This window comes from Mesoplodon bidens, assembly GCF_964165515.1.
Source record: "Mesoplodon bidens genome assembly, contig: HAP1_SCAFFOLD_210, whole genome shotgun sequence".
Lineage (NCBI taxonomy): Eukaryota > Metazoa > Chordata > Mammalia > Artiodactyla > Ziphiidae > Mesoplodon > Mesoplodon bidens.
This window is the reverse complement of record NW_027671695.1, coordinates 111,394-131,369: the sequence shown is the minus strand read 5'-3', so window position 1 is coordinate 131,369 and position 19,976 is coordinate 111,394. Positions and strand designations below refer to the sequence as shown.

Sequence of the window (19,976 nt, the reverse complement as noted above, 5' to 3'; positions counted from 1 at the left end):
CGGTGTGAATACCATCGCTCACAGAGGCCGTCTCACCTTTCAGTCTCAAGTGCCTGCTCCCTTTTGTTCTAGATCATTCTAGAGCACTCTAGAGCCTTTTGTCCCGATCTGAAATGATCATTCCCAGAAGGCAGAGGCCTTGTCTGTCGTGTTCACCACTTTACCCCCGCCAGGTCTGTGATAATACTGGGCAAGTATCAGGCACCCGAGGATCTGCTGACTGAATACGTGGGTATTTACCTCAGTGCTCTTGGTTTTGAAGAGTCTTGTTGCACACTCACCTTTTGGGTTTTTGTTTTTTAACCAATTTGAAAAAAAGGAAAAATCGACCTGCTGTGAGAACACCAAAAACATCCTTCAAAGTGCAGGTGGATGTTTACACTAAAGAATTACTGTTTTTCTGAGGTTCAAATTTAACTGGGAATCCTATATTTTTCTTGGCAATCCCAGTCAGGCAGTAAGAAAGAGAGAAGAACCAGAATGGGATGTGTTGGGGTAGGGGGGCAGCTAAAGGCTGCTATGAGGCCTAAGAAGTTGGGAAGACAGATGAGAAATTTGGGATTTACTGCTTTGTGCTGACCAGTGTAACTTGCCCTTTGCTACCTCCTCAAGAAAACTTCAGTAAAGGTTTACACTACTTTTCAAAAAAATAAACGCAGATGAGAGACTATGTCCTCTGAGAAGTCTTCCCTTATTTTACACCGAAAAACGTTTCCTCCTCCTGTGCCACCTCTGGACTTGGTAAACTAGCACTCTGAATTGTGTCTGTAAGCTCCAGAAGGGCAGAGTTTAAGGGTTTCCTCTGTATCACCGGCATCTAGAACAGTGTGGGGCACAATGTCTGTTCAACATGAAATCTACAAGCTACATCTAAATCAAAATGCGATCAGTTATTTTAGCCGTACTCAGCATGGTAAAGAAACGTAATTTCAAAGTCTGAAGGTATACGATTAGAACATATACTTACAGTTTCAAAAGTATTCAGGATCATCAAAGGGAAAAACACATTAAAATAATCTCTACCATCTTGAAATCTCACAGGCACAGGTCTTGTGATGGACTGACAAAGAGTTGAAGGGGGTCCGCACTGATCAAAGTCCACAAACATTGCGTATTTCCATTTTAAGACCTCTTTAACGAAGGTGTCAGAGATGGACTGTGCTGACAAGAAAACGTTTACTGGAGAGGAAGGTGAAAAAGATCTGTTTTCACAAAATGGAACTTTGTAGCCTTGCCTGTTGGAATTATTTGGAGTATGAGACTGGAGAACGTTGCACAAACCCTTCATTTCAGCCACTGGCTTCTGAGACACCACAGAGACTGGCTGTGGTACTTTCAAAGCAGATTGTACCCCACTTGACTTATTTTGCAGAGTTGGTAAGAGCGCTGACGTATTTACCAAAGACTTGTAAAGACCAGCAATTCGTGAAGTACTACTGGAGGTAAATATCTTAGCAGTGGGAGGTCTCGAAGGTTTAGATGAAGAGAGAGGCAAGCCAGGTCTACGAAATGTATCTTCATCTGCTGCTTTAGCTTCAGAGTGTTTGGAACAGTATTCACCCTGGTTTTCCAGTGTTTCCACACAATCTTTGTATTTACATTTTGTGCTACTCCAAGATTCCAACTGAGGCCGACTCACAGAATCTTCTTCTACCTGGACTGTATCTTTTCCATGAACTACTTCAATGAGTTCATCATTCTCTTTCTCCATTTGTGAACATAAATCCATATCTTCTGGATCACATTGTGTTAAAAATATATTATCCTCCTCTATGTCACTGTTGGATTCAGGTTCTCCCTCCTTCAAAGCTGCCTCTGCTGCTTTTTTAATGACCTCTTCAGGTACATAAGCTGGACCATAACCCCAATCATCTGTGATATCCTCTACATGAGTCAAGCACGAATTCTCTTCATTCTCTTGAACTGAATTCTTGTTGTCTGGTCTCTGATCTTGCCGAACTGAAAACACTTCACATGGACTTTCAAACTCAAAAAAATGAGAATCCGATTCCTCAAACCGCAAAAGGGACCTTGTATTTTCTTCCTTTATTACATTCTGTTCCACATTTGTGTTAGCTATTGAAGTATGATGCTCTGGACATCCTTTCTCAATGCATGTCTTACCCTGTTTAATGTGTTTCTTAAAACCCACAATTCTTTCATCATCATCATCATCTTCATCAGATTCTGAAATAATAATGACGTGTCCAGAGCAGGTTTCCCTGACACTATTTTGGTTGGCTGTCAAACATCTTCTATCATCTTTAACTTTTCTTTGTAGCTGGGATAAACTTCTTTGGGTTGAACCTGATGGGAACTTAATAACACTGGCTTGAACTATTAAAGATAATATGTGGAGGTCTCTGTCTATCTGAGAATCTGTTAAAGGGTCAGACTTAGGACTGATGCTAAGGACCTGTTCTCTTAAATCAGAAGAAAACTCAACAGTACTCTTGCTAATTCCCATATCTCTTGATTCAAGTCCAGTCACAGGATCTTTAAAGGGAGGTGTTTTCTCCACAAAAATATTGGTCATTTCTGTGAATGAGACCAAATCTTTATTACCAACATGACATTCTAGTATTTGACAACTGATATCAGGGGTGGAGAAAATGCCCAACTCTTCTTCCTGTACTTGTTTCTTTTTCAGCAGTAAACTGTTTTCAGGTTTTTGTTGTCCATTTTTATCATCCAGAACACCATTAGGGCCTAAAGAGAGATTGTGTATGAAGCCATCTCCTTTCTGAGCTCCTGTATCTTTCTTTGAACAGAAACTTTCAATGCTAGATACAGTCAGGTTTTCCTCTAAAGTGGTACTTTTCCTGTCTTGCTTTTTCATTACATGCAATAACTTAGCACAGATTTCATCTTTATGTGCCTTAGTTTTTGCTTTTGAGGTTTTGCCAAGAGCATCATCCTTTAAAGATAAATCCTCATCTGATGTGGACACTTTTTCCAGAGAGTCATTGCTAGAATCAGTCAACAAACCTGTTGATGTGATTATTCCTCTGTCAAATACCTTTTCTGGACCATTTCTTGAAGTACAATTCTGTGGGGTATATGAGGAATTCTCTTTTACAGACATATGCTTCCCTGTACTTATTTTAACTTGGCCTCGAGCTCTTTCATTCACAAGCCTTTTACTACTCGGCTTCAAGCACAACTCAGCTGAGAGATGGTCTTTGAGTTTCAAATCTTTTAGATAAGTTTGCTCATTATCCTCTTCTATGGCATTATGTGCCTTGCTGAAAATACTCTCTTTCACTTCACATGCATCAGCTTTCATCGGTTCTTTAGAGAATGTTGGGCTGGAGTTTTCCAGACAGTGCCTTTGTTTTTTAGACTTCTTCCCTGTTTGTTCACTTTCTTCTTTATTGTAAGATGCAGGAGGTGTTTTACATGGAGGAGTCAGATCCACAGAAGTGCTACACTGAGGCACTTTGAATTTTATGTTTCTAATAATTTGCTTTAAACAAGTTTGTAACTCATGGGTTTCCTGACTAGTCAACTGCCAACCTAAAGATATATTTCCTCGTAGGTATAAGTTGAGCTTATCCCAGAATCGCTTACAAAGAGTCTGCTGCCCAAGCTGATAGCCTTCTTTAAGGAGACTTCTGATCAGCTGCACACAAGCAAGTTGTACAGAGTTAGATGGCACTGAATGCAGTGACAGAGATATCATTGTTGTGCCTTTGGAGCAGTTTCCAGATGACTTCTCAGAACTCCGAGCAAACGCGGTGGTGGGAAGCTTGGCACATTTTACGATGGCTTCCACCCACTGCTGGGAACTAACCCACAGCAAATGCAAACACTTTTTATTTCTATGCAGTTCAATCACTGACACCAAAATCAGAAGGAAAAACTCAGTGACTGTGTCACACACGGCGTCCGTCTGGTTGAGGACGTCTTTGACTTCAGAATGCAGATGATGAATAACCTCCACTATATAAGCCACACCCAGATCCTTAAGATCCATGAGGGACTGCACAAAGGGGATGAACCACAGAAACGTGCTGTTATGAACACGCATGTCTTGACCGATATCTGACTGAAGCACATTAGCTAATGTTTCCATTTCTTCATACATGTTAGGACAATAATCTGGGCAAATGGCTGATCTCCACCCTGAATCCTAAAATGAAAGAGATACTGACATTCAGATAAACAAGCACCATTCATGACAGGTTTAACACAAAAGTTGCCAACAAGAAAATACACTGCTCAACTTTCCTGTGTTGATGTACATATATGGACCCCCAAGAAATTGAAAACAGTCCAATTTTGAGGTGAAGCTTTCATGAAAAGGTTAAATTTACAAAACCTCCATGTACTCTGGACCTCTTTCCTTCAGTTGGTTTCGATTTCTAGTCATGTGATTTATCTCCCTCATGCCATAAATGTTCTACCCTTCCAAAATGTACTTAAAAATTAATCTCTCAAACTGTGCATGCTCTCATTACAGACCATTTTTCCTCATGAGCTACTGTTCAATCAGAAACTGTTTTATGCAACAGTTGATTCAGAATAGCTACATATCATAAAATCAGCAATGCAACTAACCACGTAAAACACTGACTATACAATATAAAGGCAATACAATATCATCTGAATTCTCAAAATGTTTTATACCTTTTTGGTCTTTTCAGGGTTATAATTGTATACCATCTGGCTGCAAGTCGCCATATCATCTAAATATGACTCCGGTTCTGACTTGGTCCTTAAATATTAAGAACAAATAGAAATTACTGAAATGAAGGGTAAAAAGAAGAGAAAAATCCTACTGTTAAAGTCAATTATAGTAGACTTCCTCATACAGATTGTTGGAAATCCTGACACAGGAACTGAACGAACCTCACAGAGCTGTTCCGTATGTTCTGGATCTCTTTCCTGTAGCTCACATTGTTGATAATGGTTTGAAATGCCTCAATAGGATCAATCAGTTGACCCCAGACCTTAGATCCAAGACGATCCAGAATCACCATGAAACAGTGTAACGCTGGCCAGAAAGGATCCACACTATCATCTGAAACACAATGGAGTAATTTGCCAAATTACAACACAATTAGAGAAAGGGACTAAAATATATTGAGAATTAAGCATTCTTTACCTGGGTAGCAACAAAACTGAAAGCAAAGCAGGAAGTAATTTAAAGTAAAGTGTTGTCAACTACAGGTTTTAGAAACCTGGCAAACTTTTAAATAATGTCTGCATTTTTTTTTTTAAAGCAATACACCTCTGTTAAGAAATCTTGTTGTGTGGAACAAACTGAGATAGTCCAGATAAACTCAACTTTCTCACCCTATTTGCCAACCTGAAAGAATCGTTCCTCCTCTGCTTCTTCCAGACCTTTATACTCCCATCCTTCAATAAATAACAGAGGTAAAGTAGAAAAAAAAAAAGGGAGAGAAAGAAAAACTTGGTATTTTCAGATCTAAACAAAGTCCATGATATGAGAAATCCTGAATTGTGTGTGTCATTCGGTTGGAATAAAGGACTGAACCCCTCATCCACTGGATAAGCAGAGATACATACTCTTTATCCATCCATTCTCAACAAGGCTTTGTTGTTATCTCCATTCCATCCAACTGGCAGGAATTCCCATTACTCACACACTCTTATGCCCGGTCCTTCCCCTCTTCTCTACATGCAGGGGCAAAACACTGCCCTGCTCAAAGACCTTCACTTGCTCCTTAATGTCTTCTAAGGAAATTAGAAGCCCTCAGTCAAGCATCTGTAAGATCTTACTCTTTCTTTCCAGATTTATTTTTGACACTCACATAAAGATACACCACCTACAGAAAAAAACAGATAGCTGGCTTTTTCCAAGTGAGAACCAGAATGGCTTCACTGTTAGCACCACCTGTCATCTTCCGCAGTATTCTTAGGAGGCAAGTGCTCTAACTCACCCAATTACTGTCAACCTTAGAACTTTCTGCTTTATTTCCCTCAGGGCTCTTAGAGTCTACTTTTTTTTTTTTATCATAGTCGTTCGTGTAGAACTGCTCATATACTTTTTTATCCTCTACTGAAGCTGTCTTATGTCTAGGAAGCTCTCAAATAAGGAAGAAAGTCATTAGTTAGGTGAAGACAATTATGGAATGTTTCTTAAAGAGGGGACTTCCCTGGTGGTGAAGTGGTAGAGAATCCGCCTGCCACAACATAGGCAGAACACTCTATGACATAAAAGACCCTTTTTGACCCACCGCCTAGAGACATGGAAATAAAAACAAACAAATGAGACCTAATGAAACTTCAAAGCTTTTGCACAGCAATGGAAAATATAAACAAGATGAAAAGACAACCCTCAGAATGGGAGAAAATATTTGCAAATGAAGCAACAGACAAATGATTAATCTCCAAAATTTACAAGCAGCTCATGCACCTCAATATCAAAAAAATAAACAACCCCATCCAAAAATGGGCAGAAGCCCTAAACAGACATTTCTCCAAAGAAGATATACAGTTTGCCAACAAACACATGAAAGGATGCTCAACACCACTAATCATTAGAGCAGTGCAAATCAAAACTACAATGAGGTGTCACCTCACACCAGTCAGAATGGCCATCACCAAAAAATCTACAAACAACAAATGCTGGCGATGGTGTGGAGAAAAGGGAGCCCTCTTGCACTATTGGTAGGAATGTAAATTGATACAGCCACTATGGAGAGCAGTATGGAGGTTCCTTAAGAAACGAAAAATAGAACTACCATACGACCCAGAAATTCCACTCCTGGGCATATACCCTGAGAAAACCATAATCCAAAAACAGTCATGTACCACAATGTTCACTGCAGCTTTATTTACAAGAGCCAGGACATGGAAGCAACCCAAGTGTCCATCGACAGATGAATAGATAAAGATGTGGCTATACATACAATGGAATATTACTCAGCCATAAAAAAGAAACGAAATCGAGTTATTTGTAGTGAGGTAGGTGGACCTAGAGTCTGTGGTACAGAGTGAAGTAAGTCAGAAAGAGAAAAACAAATACTGTACGCTAACACTTACATATGGAATTTAAAAAAAAAGTTCTGAAGAACCCAGGGGTAGGACAGGAATAAAGATGCAGACATAGAGAATGGACGTGAGGACACGGGGAGAGGGAAGGGTAAGCTGGGACGAAGTGAGAGAGTGGCATGGACTACCACATGTAAAATAGCTAGTGGGAAGAAGCCACAGAGCACACGGAGATCCGCTTGGTGCTCTGTGACCACCTAGATGGGTGGGATGGGGGTGTGGAAGGGAGACGCAAGAGGGAGGGGACATGGGGATATATGTATATGTGTAGCTGATTCACTTTGTTATACAGCAGAAACTAGCAAACCATTGTAAAGAAATTATACTCCAATAAAGATGTTAAAGAAGGAATCTGTAGACTCCACTCGCTGCAACTAGAGAAAGCCCATGCACAGCAACAAAGACACAACACAGCCAAAAATTAATTAATTATTTTTTTCAAAAGTAAGTTAACTTCCTTGGGCTTCAGTTTCTTCTTTTATGAAAGTAACGTGCTGAGTTAAACTCTAAAGGTCCTTTCCAATTAAAAATTCTGACTCTGTGACCAAAACCATAAAACGGTCATTCTTTCTTTCCTCCACATCATACACCCAAGTTCTTACAGTGACACTAGTATTTTCAAAGTGCACCATCATCACAATAGTCAGCAAATAAAGTTTATTACCATCTGATTGCCTCTCCATGGCGTGAAGTATTGATTGCATAAAATCATTCTGTTTGTTTGAGCCCAACAACAGTGAATCCATGGTTTGCTCCTCAAGAATGGTCAGCAACATGCAGATACCTGTAAGATCACGTATAGTTTTCTTGAATTGATTAAATAAAACTGTTCTAATGTCTTCTCCAGTTTAGTTGGCAAAAAGAATAACAAGACAGTAAGATGAAACCAAACAGTATCCAGTGCCTCAGACATTGAAGTCTGAGATATTCATATACAACTCCTCCTCCTAAGAACAGAACTTTAGACTGAATAAAAAGGGAAAATGGCACGAACCTGGTTAGAAAACCATTTCCAAAATGACTACCACACAATTTGCATCTCATAATATCAAAGACCCCTTAAATTTTAAGATCACTATATTTCAAGTACCAGTCACTGCCAAATATACACATGACTGTAAGACTCTGAATCAATGAAGTAGGACAGAACTACTTTAAGTCAATATACAACTTGATGAAAACCAAAGTTAGTATCGCTTTCTCCCAGGAAATATTTTACAGATGGGAAAAGAGGTATTAAACCTCTGTTTCAAGAGATCAAAACCCTATTAAGTTCAGCTGCTGTGCTAATACGGTAACATCTAATACTGCCTTAAATAAAAGATCTATTTGCCATACTTGAAAATGTACCTCTTACACAGATGATTTCTAGGATAAGAAATGTTTAAAGACAAGATGTTGTAATAGTCAATTTAATGACAGAACAAGAATTGTGAACTATGAAATCCTTTATTTAGCAATTTTGATCAGATTACCAGAAGAGATCCCTTCCCTTGCAGGATAATCGTAAGAAATATTGGAAAATACTAATTATATGTGTGTAGGAACAATACTCACCTAACCAATAGTTTTTGTAGTTGGCAGTATCATACATGTGTGAAGGCAGAAGAATCAGTTTACCCTTCTCAAGGACAGAAGAAGTATCAATGTCTGGACTTTCGAAAAGCCCCAACTCAATAACTTTAAACAGGCAAGTCAAAACCTCCTGTAAGTCATAATAATCATCTCTGTTCACTTTCCCCAAGTTTCTTGCTGTCAGGATAGCCCAACGTGAAACCTAAAAGTGTAACACATTCATTACTTCATTTAACACACAATTGTCTACAGAAAGAATACAGTTAAAATAAGATTCTCTACAGATTACAGAGGACACAAGATACATCAAATACTTTAAAAAAATCATTGCACCGTATATCTTAAACTTATACAGTGCTGTATGTCAATTATACCTCAATAAAACTGGAAGAAAAAAACTATCATATAGAATAAAGTACTTTAGGAAAAATACATGATTTTCAGACATTTAAAGGAAATAAACCAAAAGGTCCATGATGACAGAAAAAAAAAAAGACGGAAGATACTAATTACAATTGAACTTTGAACAACACACAAGGGTTAGGGGCACCTACCCTCTGCGTAGTTGAATACACTAATATAATTCGAATATAACATAGTTGGCAGCCCTCCATATCCTGGTTCTGCATCATGGATTCAACTAACCTCGAACTGTGTAGTACTATACTACATGCTATTAAAAAGGATCTGTGTATAAGAGGACCCATGCAGTTCAAACCCCTGTTGCTCAAGGGTCAACTGGAATGCGACATGTGAACCTTACTTGATCCTGATTTGATCTAACCCTGATAAAGCATTTTTGAGAGAGTAACTTCCACTCAAATACTGACTAGAAATATATTATTATTATTATTATAAGTGTGTCGATGTAATTGTTCTTTTTAAAGAGCACTTACCTTTTTGATACACGAACTAAAGTATTTTATGGATGAAATGCTCTGATGTCTAAGATTTGCGGTAACTAAACAGGAGTAGAATATTGACCACATATTGATAACAGATGAAGCACAGTGATGGATATATGGGGGTTCACTACACCAATCTATTTTTGTATGTTTGTAATGTTCCATAATAGAAAGTTAAAAAAGGAAAAATGAAAAGAGAAACCTCAGAAGAAATCAAAGGTCACCTCTACATGGCGATATAGCATAGGGAAGTGATTTTAAATTTATTCTGCACTACAAACTGAATTTAGTGATCACAACCAACCTTAAAAACTAAATAAATTTTTTTTAAAAAAATCAGTGGGCTTCCTTCATAGTAACAGTAAGTACTGTTTTGTGAAATGTTTAGGTCACGTATGTCTATATGTGTGTGAACTCGATGAAGAATATTTTTATTTAGGTTATGGGCAGAAAAGTTTGCAAAACATAGAACTAGTGGACAAAAGAATGGGCTCTATGCCAACATAATTAAGTAATGGATTTTAAGCTATCGAAAAAAAATACAAAGGAATCAATGAGTCTATAACTTATGATAAACAGATGAATAAATGAAGAGCAGGGAAAATGGCTCTTGATTATAGTATAATCAATGTCAAGTGCTGACTGGTAAAACGTGTAAAGTGCTGGGGTTGAAACTATTTTGCAATCTTAGAAAAACTGGCTCAGGGAAGAACCATCAGGTAATGCTAAATTTAGGAGAACATTTTGGTGAGGAGTAAGGTATTTATGTGATCTTAGAGTACTTAAGAAATAGACATTGTACAGTGAAGAAACTGGACAACACCTCAACTAGATGATCAAAATTAACATCACCATGAGAGGCCGGATGATATGGCATGCCGTATATCTGACAGCCTGAGAAGGACATAACATCCTTCACTTATGTAGTTTTCCAGTTGGAACGTATAACCGAAGCCTAACCATGCGCAAGCATCAGACAAACCCAAAATGAAAAGCATTCTATTTTTTGTAAATGGGAGGGAGGCAGAAATGACTATTCTTCAGAAATGTAATTGTCATAAAAGACAAAGATAGGCTGCGGAAATGTTACAGATTAAGGGAGACTAATGTAACACAACTACATGTAAATCCTGATCCTGGTCTGGATACTGGAGTACAGGGGGAAAATGCTACAAAGTACACTGGATCACACGACACAACTGGAAAACAGACCTTACTGTGTCAATGTTAAAGTCACTGAAGTTTATAATATTGTGAGAATATACTTATTCTTAGGAAATATACACTGAAGTATTTAGGGGCAAAAGGCTATGATACATGCAACCTACTCTCAAATGGTCAGAAAACAAACAGCTTTGTAGTTAACTGAAAGCAAATGATAGAACAAATGGAGTGAAACATTAGTAATTGGTGAATACAGCTAAAGAATATACAGGTGTTTTCTACTTTTTTTATTTTTGAGAATTTTCTGAAAATTTTAAAGTATTTTCAAATAAAAACTTTAAAAAAAGCATTAGGGCTCTGGATCAGGCTGCCTATATACAAATCCCAGTCACCATACTAGCCTGTGTAACTGTGGTTAAGTCTCCTGACTCAGTTTCCTCACCTACAAAAACACATATATAATGAAGAATACAGTCATTCCTGGCCCTGCAGACCCAGTCACCCAGTCTGCAAGTTCTTGGCCCAGGTCCTGGTTGCTCAGCTGGACCTGCTTCCTCTACTGCTTTGCAGCTTTAAGAAAGCCAGTCCCGGAGAGCAGCTGGCTGTACTTTCTGTCAGTCTTCTTTCACAGGCAGGAAAGCCCCACCCTTATTTTAAGCACAGGCCTCGACTCTGGTTCTACCCTTGCCTGGAGTAGACTTGTAATTCTTATTATCATGCACAAACTCAGTCCCCTGCTACCTACAGCCACCCAGGCCGACATACAGGTTTCCACCATGTATCACTTTGTATTTCTGTTCCATTACTGGTCCAAAGAAACATTTACCCTTTAAAAAGTGGGACTATACCTTTTAGAATTCCACTTTTTGAATTCTTTTCTATCATTGTTTGGGTTTGGCACAAAGGAGACAGAAATTCACCACCATTCTGACTGGAAACCCCATTACCGTGTTCTTTCTTCGCCACTTAAAAAAAAAGCCTCTTTACTATCCTTCTATTGGCAGAGCAACCCTTCGTGGCTATTGTCTTAACGTTGTAACTCAGTTCTAGAGGCCAATGTGCACAGGTCCTACTGCACACGCTGCCTCGCCACATGATGTTAAGTCCTCAAACTCGAGCAATCAGCTCAAAGTCAGGTTCCAAGCCTCTGGTGTTGCTCTCTGCTTCTGTCTACCTACTGTTCTGATTCTCATGTTCCTCTTCCTGTTTGGCACCTAAGAACTGAATCTCCTTGTTCTCCCCTCTACCCCATCACCTGTTAAAAATCTCATCTATTAGCAAAATAATTATTTCAAGTGTTTTAACTGGTATTTCCATGTGCTTGGAGCGGGGCAGGCAAGCAAGAAAAGCAAGAGAGAACTCTCCTTCTTCGTTAGTTCAGGTCAACACACTGAAAGTTCAGATTATTCCCTCATTTGTCTTTTAAACTGAAGCATCACCTGTCAGAACTGTTTCCCTACTCTTTTAACCCTCTTCTTTGAGCCCCCCAGCACCCCCTCCTGAACTACAGTAATGTTACAACAACAAGAGAATAACTTTGGCAAATATTTTAAACAAAGTACACATCAAAAACCTCTATTATAGTTATCTGTAATATAGGTGCAAAAATAAAATATCCCCTCTTCCACTGCCTAACACTCACACTCACCATTTCATTGGGATGGACCAAAAACAAATAGATCCCTGGATGTTTGTCAAAAACCTGAAAGGAGCAGTTAGCTTGTTCCATCCGGCAAAGTGCTTCAACGCATAATTCATCTAAATAGAAAAAATAAGGCAGTAAACATAAGACATAAATCTTATCAACGTATCAAGATTCCCTAAATTTGGCTCCTTCAGTTGCTCTGTAAGTAAATGAAAAGTTGCTCCTTTTTTTTTTAAACTGAGGCATAAAATTGCTGTAAATGTAGGAATGATATTTAGCTGCTGAAAGACCGGTAGGTTGATCATAGTGTGTGCCTATGAATTGCTCTGACTTTCCTAGTACAAACATCTTTTTTCACACTGGGCATAATTATCTCCAGAGAGCACCTTCTTAGAAGTATGGCTATAGGTCCAATTCCATTAGCATTTTACATTTTGATCCATGAGGACTTTATCTTGTACCCCAGGGATAAAATCAGCTTTGCCCCACAAATGGCTATTTTGTCCTACTCTCAGTTACTGAGTAATCCATTTTCTCCAGTGGTTTGAAATGCTATCATCAGCAAAGAGTAAATTCCCCAAATATATTCGGTTTACTTCTGGAGTCTCTACACTGCTCCATGAGTCTATCTGTACCAGCACTATCTTAATCCCTGTTGCTTCATGGAAATTTCTTCATCACTCTTTCAAAAGTATACTGAATAGACTCATACGTTTACCATATCAGATGAATCAACTTTATTTTGTCAAGCTTCAAAGAATATTGTAGTGACAGTGGTTAGCTTTGGGAAGGAGGGACAATGACTGGAAAAGTAAGAGGAGAGCTTCTGGTGTGTTGATGATGATTTGTTTCTGACCTGGGTGCCAGCTACACAAGTATGCTTAGTTTATGAAAAATCAAGCTTATATAGTTTTCTGGATATGGTACTCTTTAATAAATGTTTGAAAAATGACTTGTTCGAATTTAAAAATCTAGTTATTTTGAATTTATTTAGAAAGAACTGATTTATCTAATAAATCTTTAGATATACTTTTCAATTTACTGAAAATACAGAGGATAGAGAAACAAGTCAAATAACATGACAAGGAAGAAATCAGAAAAGTCCAGGAAGCACATTATTCTTTAGGGCAACCATCTGGTCTCAGCAAGTCAAAGTTATGACAAAAAAAAAATCTATCTATCTATCTATCCATCTATCTATTTATCTAACTATATCTATACCTGTGCACACATACGTAAAAGTAAACTATTCTGGATTAAAAGAGATGTAAGAAATATGGAACCAAATGGAACCAAATGCACAGTCCCTGATTGGACTCTAATTTAAATAAATCATCCAAAAAACACATTTTGCAACTACTGGGAAAATCTGAATGTGGACTAGATACAGTAGTGGGTGCCTTAAAGGTACTGTTATTTCGTTAGATTTGACAGATCAGGAAAATGTCTTCAAGAGATTCATATTAAGAAATGCAAATATAAATGGCCAAAATCTAGGCAGACATAATATGCTATGCCATTGTGATTACTGAAAACTACTACAGACCAGTGGTTCTCAACCTGGCGATTTTGTCCCCCACTGGCCCTGACCCCCAACTCCCAAGGGACGTTTGGCAATATCTGGAGACAATTTTGCTTGTCACAACTAGGGTAATGGGGAGAGCAAGTCACTACCAGCATCTAGTGGAGAGAGGGCAGGGATGCTGCTAAACATCCTACAATAAACAGCATGTCCCTCACACACCAAGATTTATCCAGTCCAAAATGTCAACAGTTCCAAGTATGAAAAACCCTGCTACAGACAAATTCCAAGAATGAAAATTAATTGAATGGATAGAAGAATAAATATGTGATGAAGCAAATACAGCAAGATATCAGCAGCTGTACAATCTATGTGGTGTGTATATGGTATTCACTGTGTAATTCACTTTTCTAGGTTTGGAAATGCTCAAAATAAAACGTTTGGAAAAAAAAGTATCCTAAGTATATGTTTAAGAAACAGATTTTCAATATAGATAAACCCAAATTCTTACAATTCTTAAAATATAAAAATGATACAACTGTGAAACACCCAAGATACTCACTAACACGCTCATGTAAAAGCAAATAAGGATATTTCAGTATTTCAAGAAGAGCAACTCGAAGCTTATTTTTAAAGTCTTGGCCAGTAAGGTCAAACAGCTGTGCCTCTCCATTGTTGTCTACTATATGTAACTCGTCATCGTCTCCAATTTCTCCCTTCATGGCCTTTTCAAAGTGATTTATGAGACGTGAGGTTTCTAATTCCCATAAAACCTACAGGAAAAGAAAAACGGGCAGTGTGCTTTATATCTTATTAGCAACAAAATATACTGGATGTGACGATCCTTCTAGAAAGCCTTTTCCTAAGCATAAAAATTCAGAAGTTTAAAGAAGTACCAGGGCTTCCCTGGTGGCACAGCGGTTGAGAGTCCGCTTGCCGATGCAGGGGACACGGGTTCGTGCCCCGGTCCGGGAAGATGCCACATGCCGCAAAGCTGCTGGGCCCGTGAGACGTGGCTGCTGAGCCTGCGCGTCCGGAGCCTGTGCTCAGCAACGGGAGAGGCCACAACAGTGAGAGGCCTGCGTACCAAAAAAAAAAAAAAAAAATTATATTAGATTTAAAGAAAACAGTCACTGAACATAAAAGTGGCTTTTATGATACATGAACATGAGTACATAGAGCATGAGATGTTTACAACATTGCTCTTGCAGAGTTTTGTTATCAACAGCACTGTCAACTATACTCTATTGAAAAGGAAATGAGAAGTTGGAGCTTCTTTACACAAGCTGGGCCTTCTCTGACTTCCCTCCTATGTTCCAGCCATAGGTAATTACCTTGAAACATCAGCTTTAGCATAAAGGCATTGGTTAGCTTCATCGCTAGGCAACTTTGTAAACGTAAAGTTTTCCTCAAAATGTTCATAACTTATCATCCCCTCCTCTCTTCTATATTATTATACGTAACTCTATGGTCTGTATTCCATTTCTCACCAGATAAATATAATAAACCAATATTCAAAGCCACATATTTAAAATTATATGTTTCACTTTGGTTCCTGTGAATGAAAAAAATGTTTGTCTTTATTGATTTATAGCACTTAACATTAAAAAATGAAGAGAGGGGAAAAAGAGAACTATTAGCCAATAAAAGAATAACCCAAGCCATTCAGATACCTGGTTGTTAAGAAAGTCAAACACAACGACATTAAAACATGAACCCAAAAATACCCCATACGTCACTTCATTTCATGAAACTGTTTCACATCAAAATGTCTAAAAGTGGAGGATTATAAAATTCTGCTTTAGATTTCAATTCAATTCCATCAATCAATAAGCATTTATTCAGCACCTACTATCTACCAGGCTATGAGTTACATACTACACGTATATTAGCATTCACAGTTTAAATCACGTTTTCAGTTCCCTGAATGCTTCCAACAGAGTTTAAATTTATTCTCTTCCTAGTTATCAAGCTCTGAAAAATACTGCCCAATTAATGTAAAGTACCTTATGTAAGAATGGCAATTCATCCCTTGCTTTGTGGTATTCCGCCACACATTCTAAGCAGTAGCAGAGGTCTTCATCAGCTGTTTGAAATTCACTGGAGTGGGTCTTGGATGCATAGCGTTGCAGGAAGTCAATGGTGGAAATACCACCTGGTGTACACCAACAACATGTGCTCATTCTGTACCTGTATCCAGAAAAGAAGACATGGAAAGACTAAAGAAAAAAAAAAAAACACACAACACTTCAGGCCTATTCTGGTGGAGAATGGGTACATTTCCTACTAATGATCATGTCTTCAACTTACAATGTGCCTCGACCACATCCAGAACATTCTGCTGGCCAGCTTATCAATCACTGGCTAAACTCAATCTGAGCTTACTCGTAAAAACTTTACCTGTGACACATGAAAAATAATGAAATGAAAGCAGTTAGTAATAAACATCATAAGGCAACATACAGCTGTGTTATAAAGCCGGCTCAAAACTATACAGTACTGATGGGAAATTATATACAGAGACATAGAATTATCAATGTTTTCAAAGTACAGATTTTGGAGTGTTCTAATCATGTACTGGAGTCAAGTGAAAAGCTCAGGAAACCTTTCACATTCCCTGAGGCCCTGCTCCCGAAATCCCTGGAAACCTTAGAAATCCCCAAATATTAGTCCATACCAATAACAAAAACTCATATAGAGAAGAATTTTCTCTTGGTTTGGAAGTATATATACACATGAATTTGCACATGTGTGTATGAACTGCTGCCCATAACTCACTGCTCGTCAAGGCAGTATAAACTGTAATGGCTGCAAATATAATAGCTACAAAACTATTCCTACTAAGTTTGAAACTTACAGTTTTCAACTGTCTCCAATTTGGGGTTTTATACTACCATCAGAGCCTCCACCATCCAAACTCAAGTAAAAAGGGTTAAATGAAATTAATTTCAGAGATTGGTTCAAGATGGCGGAGTACAGGATGTGCACTCACTCCCTCTTGCGAGAGCACCGGAACCACAACTAACTGCTGAACAATCATCAACCGGAAGACACTAGAACTCACCAAAAAAGATACCCCACATCCAAAGACAAAGGAGAAGCTGCAATGACGAGGGGTGCAATCACAATAAAATCAAATACCATAATTGCTGGGCTGGTGACTCACAAACTGGAGAACACTTATACCACAAAGTCCACCCACTAGAGTGAAGGTTCTGAGCCCAATGTCAGGCTTCCCAACCTGGGGGTCCGGCAACGGGAGGAAGAATTCCTGAAGAATCAGACTTTGAAGGCTAGCAGGATTTGATTGCAGGAATTTGACAGGACTAGGGGAAACAGAGACTCCACTCTTGCAGGGCACACACAAAGTAGTGTGAGCACTGGGACCCAGGGGAAGGAGCAGTGACCCCATAGGAGACTGAACCAGACCTGCCTGCTAGTGTTGGAGGGTCTCCTGCAGAGGCAGGAGGGGCGGTGGCTGTGGCTCACCGTGGGGACAAGGACGCTGGTGGCAGAAGTTCTGGGAAGTACTCCTCGGTGGGAGCCCTTCCAGAGTCCGCCATTAGCCCCACCAAAGAGCCAGGTAGGCTCCAGTGCTAGGTCGCCTAAGGCCAAACAACCAGCAGGGAGGGAACACAACCCCACCCATCAGCAGATAAGCAGATTAAAGTTTGACTGAGCTCTGCCCACCAGAGCAACACCCAGCTCTACCCACCACCTGTCCCTCCCATGAGGAAGCCTGCACAAGCCTCTTAGGTAGCCTCAGCCACCAGAGGGCAGACAGCAGAAGCAAGGAGAACTACAATTCTGCAGCCTGGGGAAGGAAAACCCTATTCACAGAAAGACAGACAAAATGAAAAGGCAGAGAGTGCTTTGTACCAGATGAAGGAACAAAATAAAACCCCAGAAAAACAACTAAATGAAGTGCAGATAGGCAACCTTCCAGAAAAAGAATTCAGGAAAATGACAGTGAAGATGACCCAGGACCTTGGAAAAAGAATGGAGGCAAAGATAGAGAAGATGCAAGAAAGGTTTAACAAAGCCCTACAAGAATTAAAGAAAAAACACCTAGAAGAATTAAAGAACAAACAGAGATGAACAATACAATAACTGAAATGAAAAATACACTAGAAGGAATCAACAGCAGAGTAACTGAGTCAGAAGAACGGATAGGTGATCTGGAAGACAGAACGGTAGAATTCACCTGCTGTGGAACAGAATAAAGAAAAAAAGAATGAAAAGAAATGATGACAGCCTAAGAGACCTCTGGGACAACATTAAATGCAACACCATTCACATTATAGGGGTCCCAGAAGGAGAAGAGAGAGAGAAAGGACCCAAGGAAATATTTGAAGAGATGATGGACGAAAACTTCCCTAACATAGGAAAGGAAATAGCCACCCAAGTCCAGGAAGCGCAGAGAATCCCAGGCAGGATAAACCCAAGGACAAACACGCCAAGACACACAGTACTCAAATTGACAAAAAATTAAAGACAAAGAAACATTACTGAAAACAACAAGGGAAAAACGACACGTAACATACAAGGGAAGTCCCATAAGGTTAACAGCTGATTTCTCAGCAGAAACTCTACAAGCCAGAAGGGAGTGGCACGGTATATTTAAAGTGATGAAAGGGAAGAACCTACAACCAAGATTACTCTACCTGGCAAGGAGCTCATTCACATTCAACGGAGAAATCAAAAGCTTTACATACAAGCAAAAGCAAAGAGAATTCAGCACCACCAAACCAGCTCTACAACAAATGCTAAAGAAACTTCTCTAAGTGGGAAACACAAAAGAAAACGACCTACAAAAACAAACCCATACCCATTAAGAAAATGGTAATAGGAACATACATATCAATAATTACCTTGAACATGAATGGATTAAATGCTCCAACCAAAAGACACAGGCTCGCTGAATGCATACGAAAACAAGACCCATATATATGCTGCCTACAAGAGACCCACTTCAGACCTAGGAACAGTTACAGACTGAAAGTGAGGGGATGGAAAAAGATATTCCAGGCAAACGGAAATCAAAAGAAAGCTGGAGCACCAATACTCATATCAGATAAAATAGACTTTAAAATAAAGAATGTTACAAGAGACAAGGAAGGATGCTACACAATGATCAAGGGATCAACCCAAGAAGAAGATATAACAATTATAAATATATATGCACCCAAAATAGGAGCACCTCAATATGTAAGGCAACTGCTAACAGCTATAAAAGCGGAAATCAACAGTAACACAATAATAGTGGGGGACTTTTTTTAATGTTAATTTATTTATTTTTGGCTGTGTTGGGTCTTCGTTGCTGCGTGCTGGCTTTCTCCAGCTGCAGCAAGCAGAGGCCACTCTTTGTTGTGGCGTGTGGGCTTCTCATTGCGGTGGCCTCTCTCGTGGAGTACGGGCTCTAGGTGCGTGGGCCTCAGTAGTTGTGGCATGCGGTCTCAGTAGTTGTGGCTCTCAGGCTCTAGAGCACAGGCTCAGTAGTTGTGGCCTGCAGGCTCTGTAGCGCAGGCTCAGTAGTTGTGGCGCACAGGCCCAGTTGCTCCACAGCATGTGGGATCTTCCAGGACCAGGGCTCGAACCCGTGTCCCCTGCACTGGCAGGCAGACTCTCAACCACTGAGCCACCAGGGAAGCCCGGAACAGAAACAAAGTGCACAAAACACAAAAGGATGGGGGCATGTCAAAGGGACATAATAGACACCAACCTGAAGAGCTCCCAGCGGCCAAAGCTGAAACAATCTGAGTAACAAAATAATGTAATATTGGATTATAACCCACAGTATAAATATACATGAATCCATACTGATACAAATGAATGAATAAACAAATGTGGGGGAAGGAACAAACTTTCCTTATGGAAGAATTGCAAATAATATATACAGATACTCCCCATTCCAGGAAGTGGAGCTTAATCCCACCCTATCTTGAGCGAGGGCTGGACTTGGTGAAACACTTCCAAATAAGAAAGGATGCAAAGTGAAAATCACACTTATGGTGGAGACACCTGGCAAACACAACCTCAAACCAAGTGATCAAGGTTAACATCACCAGTGGTTAAGTCGTGTTGGTAACCCCTGACACAATGTGATGAGGCAGGAACTTCAACTCTGCAGTATGCTTCCCCAAAC

The 19,976-nt window shown here is 39.4% G+C and overlaps 1 protein-coding gene across 1 annotated transcript in view; it reads right to left on the bottom strand.

Moving 5' to 3' along the window:
* The window catches only part of LOC308611152 (putative helicase senataxin), a 61,561-nt gene extending 45,234 nt beyond the window's left edge, over positions 1-16,327 (bottom strand). Inside the window, exons 1-8 of the mRNA XM_081260042.1 lie at positions 15,838-16,327; positions 14,394-14,604; positions 12,313-12,422; positions 8,578-8,797; positions 7,685-7,804; positions 4,852-5,023; positions 4,630-4,717; positions 968-4,132 (exon numbers count right to left, since the gene is read on the bottom strand). Coding sequence (XP_081116168.1) covers positions 968-4,132; positions 4,630-4,717; positions 4,852-5,023; positions 7,685-7,804; positions 8,578-8,797; positions 12,313-12,422; positions 14,394-14,604; positions 15,838-16,014 — 4,263 coding nt within the window. The 5' untranslated portion in view covers positions 16,015-16,327. The remainder of the gene's footprint in view (positions 1-967; positions 4,133-4,629; positions 4,718-4,851; positions 5,024-7,684; positions 7,805-8,577; positions 8,798-12,312; positions 12,423-14,393; positions 14,605-15,837) is intronic.
* Positions 16,328-19,976: the final 3,649 nt, after the last annotated feature.